Source organism: Tarenaya hassleriana, unplaced genomic scaffold, assembly GCF_000463585.1.
Source record: "Tarenaya hassleriana unplaced genomic scaffold, ASM46358v1 Cleome6, whole genome shotgun sequence".
NCBI classification, from domain to species: Eukaryota; Viridiplantae; Streptophyta; class Magnoliopsida; order Brassicales; family Cleomaceae; genus Tarenaya; species Tarenaya hassleriana.
Window position 1 is genome coordinate 3,174,763 of NW_010968505.1, and position 6,119 is coordinate 3,180,881.

At 39.5% G+C, this 6,119-nt stretch overlaps 2 protein-coding genes across 3 annotated transcripts in view; both read right to left on the reverse strand.

Moving 5' to 3' along the window:
- LOC104799250 (protein EIN4-like) overlaps nucleotides 1-1,063 on the reverse strand; it is a 3,594-nt gene extending 2,531 nt beyond the window's left edge. Inside the window, exons 1-2 of one of the 2 annotated variants that reach the window (XM_010521662.2) lie at nucleotides 857-1,063; nucleotides 6-639 (exon numbers count right to left, since the gene is read on the reverse strand). In XM_010521662.2, coding sequence (XP_010519964.1) covers nucleotides 6-316 — 311 coding nt within the window. In that variant the 5' untranslated portion in view covers nucleotides 317-639; nucleotides 857-1,063. Of the gene's footprint in view, nucleotides 1-5 lie in introns of both variants that reach the window. The other variant, XM_010521661.2, reaches the window with a different exon arrangement.
- A 585-nt stretch (nucleotides 1,064-1,648) lies between these two features.
- On the reverse strand, nucleotides 1,649-5,163 carry LOC104799251 (AT-hook motif nuclear-localized protein 14-like). Its single transcript, XM_019200758.1, is given in 7 exon segments — nucleotides 1,649-2,037; nucleotides 2,678-2,993; nucleotides 3,306-3,458; nucleotides 3,766-3,897; nucleotides 4,060-4,112; nucleotides 4,671-4,757; nucleotides 4,760-5,163. Coding segments are annotated over 7 exon segments (1,155 nt in total). The 5' UTR covers nucleotides 5,118-5,163; the 3' UTR covers nucleotides 1,649-1,981.
- Nucleotides 5,164-6,119: the final 956 nt, after the last annotated feature.

Consider the following 6,119-nt stretch of genomic DNA (forward strand, 5'->3'; position numbering starts at 1 on the left):
AAGAGTGCGGTCCATAATACGTCCACGCGTTCAGCAAGTGGGTTAACCCGCACAGCACGATGAAGGCGATGAACTGGACGAGAACCCATTTGAATGGCACGTTCGAGAAGCTGATGAAGTAGAGGAGCTCGAGGGGAATCGAGAAATAGGCGATGGCGATGAGGAAATCGCTTACCCTCTGGCATTCCAGAATCGTATGAACACTCAACAGCCCTTCGTCATCGCAGTTGCAGCTCACGTATTCGTTGTCACCAGAAACCAAAGCCAGTAGGGCAAACGATAGTAATCCAAGAGCCAGAGCTCTTAACGTGCTCATACCTAATCTATCACTTGCTCAATCCATCCATCTACATGAACCGAGACATAAACCCTAACGAATCCGATACCGAATAAACCTCGGCGTAGACATTGAGAACCAGAAGACCAATCAACAGACCGCCATGTTCGCAAACTGACACACCTGAGCTGATTCCAGTTGCTGGATCTCGCGGATCATTGATGTCAAGAACATGAATAACTTGACACCCACAAACCCAGAAGGAAGGAAATCAAGATCTCTGAATATCGGAACTCGTGACACGGAATCAAGCAAATCACGAAACCCCCAACCCCACAAAACTTTTTTCCTGGAAAAATAACCTGCAAAGAGAAAAAAACCCAGAAACGGAACAGAGATCTAAGCCGACGAGAAAGCACACCTGACGATTCTGGTGAGAAAATAAGAAAGACCCGTCTCGACGAAACGCGATTCGGATCACTGAAACCGATCAAGGTCAAATCTTTGAACAGAAGGCAGGAAGACGAAGAAGCTGATATAGGAAGGCAGAAACAAAGGAGGAGACAAAAGAAGACCGACTTGGGTTCCGTGTCGTTGCCGAGGAGAAATCTCCGGGAGATTTGCCTTCGCCTTGAGGATCTTTAGACTTTCGTCAGCATCGATTCAAAGTTCCTGGACATAGCTGCAGACTAAAAAGCTTAAGCTGTTTCTACAAAAGCATAATCAATCAAGTGAAATTTACCAAGATAATATATATACGCACACACATTCATATAAACTCCTAAAAAAATCAATAATAAACTAATGTTTATATTAGCATGTTGGGAGGGTAAAAGCTGGTGGGAATTGGGAGATTGTATAATTAATATCCACAGGCGAGTTAATTAATAGATATATTACAAGAAGAAATGCAGGAAAAAATAAAGATCCAAACTTTTGAGACCAGCAATCTCATGTTCAAATTTTAATAATTTACATTTTAATACCAAGATTTTATAAAATAGGGAAAATGATATCACATAACAGGAACTTTTTCCTACATTTTTTTTGCAGTTTTTTCAAACTCAAAAAACAAAATATTACCAAAATATTATAAATCTAGAAACAATAGTAACTTCAAAATTTCTATAAATAGAAATATATTATTTCAGTTTCGATTTATAAATATATTATTTCACTATCTAATTTTCGGATGGTTTATATTTCTACGATTTTATAACAATATATTACATATTTTAATTATTATTTTAGAGTGATGACCATTTTAACGCATGATTCAAACCTTAGATATATCAAGAAAACCGTCACAATTTAAACACTATACAATACATTACATCAAGAATCCAAGCAGATAAAACTAAGAAATTCAAGTATCAGTCAAATTGCAATATATTCCTATGAGAGAGCATTGTTTTCCTTAAAATAAACAAAAACAAAAGTAATGAAAAACAAAAGGGGAGAAGGAGAATAAGGAGGGGTAAAACAGAAGCAGAGTCAGCTGCAAAACCGGTATAGGGTGTGAAGTTATATCACACAAGGAAAAAAAAAAAAAGAAGAAGAAAAGGCATCAGCATCTGTTCTGTTCTCTTCTGTTTCTGTCCTGTCCTGTCTTTTCTGAAGAGAAAATCTACAGGCATGGTCAGTCCTCTTTCGTTGTGGTTCAGTTTCCATCTCATGTCTCCCTGGAACCATCTTCACTCCCTCCTAATCTGGCATTTGCTGGTAGTCTCCGTTTTCAGATGACTCATGCCCTGTCCGTCCTGCACGAGAGAGAGAGCGAGAGACTTGCGGGTTACAGCATATTTCAAAGGAGGAAACCGAAAACCCTGGAAAAACGGCAGTCTCAGCGATGTTTATTTCGGAAATAGTCGACTAAGATTGCTTTTAGATAGGACAGGACAATGGTTTAGGGTATTGACTAATAATACCCAATACTCTCAATCCTGAAATTGTTGCAAACTCTTCAAGAACAGGAAACCAGCTCCTGGCATCTAGATCTTCAATGCATCTTTACTCATAATATCGACTAAACACAAGAGATATTAAGAAAAATGAGCAGAGAAGAGGATCTCTACTTTTATAACTCCCTGTAAATATCTTATCACAGGTCATCCAAACTTACACAGACAGCCCTAAACGAGGGTCAAGCAGTCCTAAAAGGGTTTGGAACTTTGATCAAAGATCTGGTTCCAATTAAGCAAAACCAAAGACTTGTCCGAAAACAGTATCCATAAACCAAATCTCTCACTTAGGAGTTTGGTTCAGAGTTTCATCACTGGTTCAACCAGACACATGTCTACCTTACTACCAAGAAACAAGTGCTTTCATGAATATATGAAAGCCTTTGGCAAAACGTGCTCATGTGTCCAGATTCCAGATGAAACAAGTTGCGGGCTTTACCTGATAAATCATAGCCGGCACTGCTCCTACCGTCATGACTGCTGGTTCCCCACTCGGATGGCCGAGAATGTGCCATGTGCATGCCCTGGTGTGCTTGAACCATGAAATGAGCACCCATGGCGGTTTGGTGATGATGCTCATCGTTTCCCCTCACGGGATTTCGTCCCGATGGTTCCATACCAGACCGAAAGCCAAAACCAAGCATTGATGTGTTGCCAGAAGGAGAGGGCAACCTGCTTCCACTTCCAGAAGCATCGCCTTTCACACCACTGCTCGCATCCTTCTTTCTGTCAAGCTGAAATGTTCCAAGAATCACCTGTATTTTGGGAGACGAACAAGCAGCTATGTAAGAGAATCAACTGAAGTTATGAACTGCCAAGTTTAGCCTGACAAATGTTATAAACAGTCCTGAATTTCACTTCTATTTTCAAGTACATTTAAGGCAGAACTCATACAATAGGACTTGATCAGATGAGATGTTTGTTGGCAAATCTTCTTAAACCGTGAAGCTGAGTATGAGATTGTTGGAAAAGAAGGGATGTATCTATATAATATAATCTAATACATGACCAGTCACGCACACATGTCCATCCATATGCGTTGAACCTATAACGGTACAGGATTGTACCTGAACTGGGCCAGCAGCGATTAGGTGTCCCCCGACTCCTCCACCGATGATCTGACCATCTGCGCCAGATAAACAGACACTAAGACTACCACTTTTACCTCCAAGCTCTGCCCGAATACAAGATCCACACAGTGAGACAATCTCATATTGACCCTGGAAAAAAATCATGCAGCCTTAGTTTGTAACAAGAAGAAATAAATGCATAGAATACATAGTGTGCTAGACGTAAGGATTCGGAAACTAACTAGAACAAATCCTTAGAATTTCGACAATAGAGTGAACCAAGAACCAATCCTTCTAGTTCGCACAATAAGTAACAAATATTGAACTATGCTCTTGAAGTGAACTAAATAGCCTTTCCAAAATCCATGGCATTAGCTTTCTTTCTCCTTGGAGGAAAAGTAACAAAAGCAACTTTAAGAACCAATTTACAGAGAACAGATAGGAGCAAGAGAACCACCTCATATGATACAATGCCTCCAGATGTAGCTGGTTGGCGCAACGATGCATTCGAGATGGTTCCTGACGCAGAAAGAACGCATAGTTCATGCTTGCTTTGTTGGGCAAACAGCACAATTTTTTGGGCCACATCCTATCAGCATCAGCCATAAAAGAACATATAAAAGAGTTGAATACTTCTTTGTTTTGTCTTAGCATCAGCAGAACAATCATAGACAACCACTGGCAACTCCCTCACCCATATTAGATTTAAACAATTCTTGAATAGATCAAAACATGAACAAAGAATGCCTACCTCACCAGGAGCTATATTAACAATATGAGGAGTAAAGCTTTGCCCAGTTTTTCCTGCATAAACCAACCGGAGAATTTCATGGGAGCTCAGGAAATGGAGAATAGAATACATATATATATATGTAGGAGATCAATGTATCAAGAAAGAACTGAATTAAACAAAAAAAAATGGATAAACCAAAACAGTATAAATCAAACAAATCAACAGATAAATCATTGGTATGATGAGATTTTAATGAAGGATTAACTAAAGCATGGGGAATTGCAGACAGAACCACAGAATTCAAATCGATTCCGCTGCGGAGAAGAAAAACAGCATCATGGATCCTCATACCACACACATCACCTTAAACCTCACCGTGAAAAGAGATCAACTTGCTCATATATAACACCCAATCTTACAAAATTCTCATGTGATGTTGCATTTGCAACCAATAGCGCGGAGACGAAACAGAATTTGATAAATCCCACCATTAACACGCCCAACTTTCAATACATTTGCAACAATAACATCCAAATTCGACAGAAAATAGCAAACTTGGCAGCAATAACAACAAATCCACCGATAATATGATGACGCAACAAAAGGGTTTTCTCGAAACCAGCACTCACCGACAGAATCCAACAGGGATTTTCTCGAAGACCCAGAATTAGACGATGCCGTACCTCCCGCAGCCGCGGCCAACTGTTCCCTCCTATCCCTGACGAGCTGCTCGCAGAAGACGCCATTTTCTTCGCCGCTAGAGCTTGCTCCGGCGTTCCGTACTTCCTCGGCCGTCCTCTCTTCCTCTTTGTCGGCTCCATCGGCGCCACCACCGCCGAAGACGGCACCGAATGAGGGTACACGACGAGAGAAGACCCGTCGTTCGGCGGCGGCGGCGGCAAAAACCCATTGTTGGACGACGGAACCGCGGAGGCGGACGAGGCTGTGGTTGCGGCGGAGGAGGAGGCAGAGGTGGTGGTTGGGTGGTGGTGATGGAGATTGTGGTGGGGATGGAGAAAGTATGGAGAACTGAGACGCTGCTGCTGTTGGTGGTGGTGGCTTTCGTTGGGTTCCATTCCCTTTTAGAGAGAGAGGAAAACTAGAGAGAGAGAATTAGGGATTTTTTTTTCCTTTTTCCCTTTTTCTTTAGGCTTTTATTATATTATTAGATTTTCCGTTTCTTTTTCATATTTTCTTATTTCTTTAAAGCGAAGCAATCGTGTCGTCGTTTCGTCTTCTGATGCATTCTCAGCCGTTGGATCGAGAGCTTTTATTATTTTTGCAGTAATAACACGTCAGACTAATATTGCAGTTTGGACCAATTTATTAAATATATGAAATAAGGTGTGCCAATCTTTTTTCAATAACTAATACAAATTTATGAATTTTGTATCTTACGATTTCATATTTAGAATTCCTATCTATCATTCCTTATTTACAATACCTACAAGACAAAACATATGCTATTGAATTTCAAATTTTAATTTTTTAAAAGTTTTGAAATAGTTCTTATTATATCTATTTTGAATGTATTCAGATATTTTTAATTAGACACAGATAGTCGGATACTTAAGATTTTGTTTTGACAGTCAACTCTTTCACATCATATCTAGTGGGATATATACATATATTTATATATATGTAAATATGATATATGGAATGGATATAATATGACGCATGATAATTGTTATGATAGTGATGGTATCGTATGATTATGGTTCTCTTGTTTATTGTTCTTTTTTTTTGGCCTGAGATTTAAATTAAACTATATAATTACACACACTCTTTTACATGGAACAAGTGACAATCCGTACAAAACCAATGCTGACTGTCCTTTTTATAATAACTTGTCGTCAGTCGCCTTTCTTATATATATATATATATACACACACACACATATATATTGTGACATATATCCATGTGTGTGTGTGTGTATATATATTGTGTGACATATACGCATGTATTAATTAAGTACGAGTGGCCCGTGGGTATGGAGCTGGTCCGGTTCAATTGTTATCCGCCCTTGACCGAATCTCATTTGTCATTTGGATTATCACGCGAAAGATATTTAATGCGGT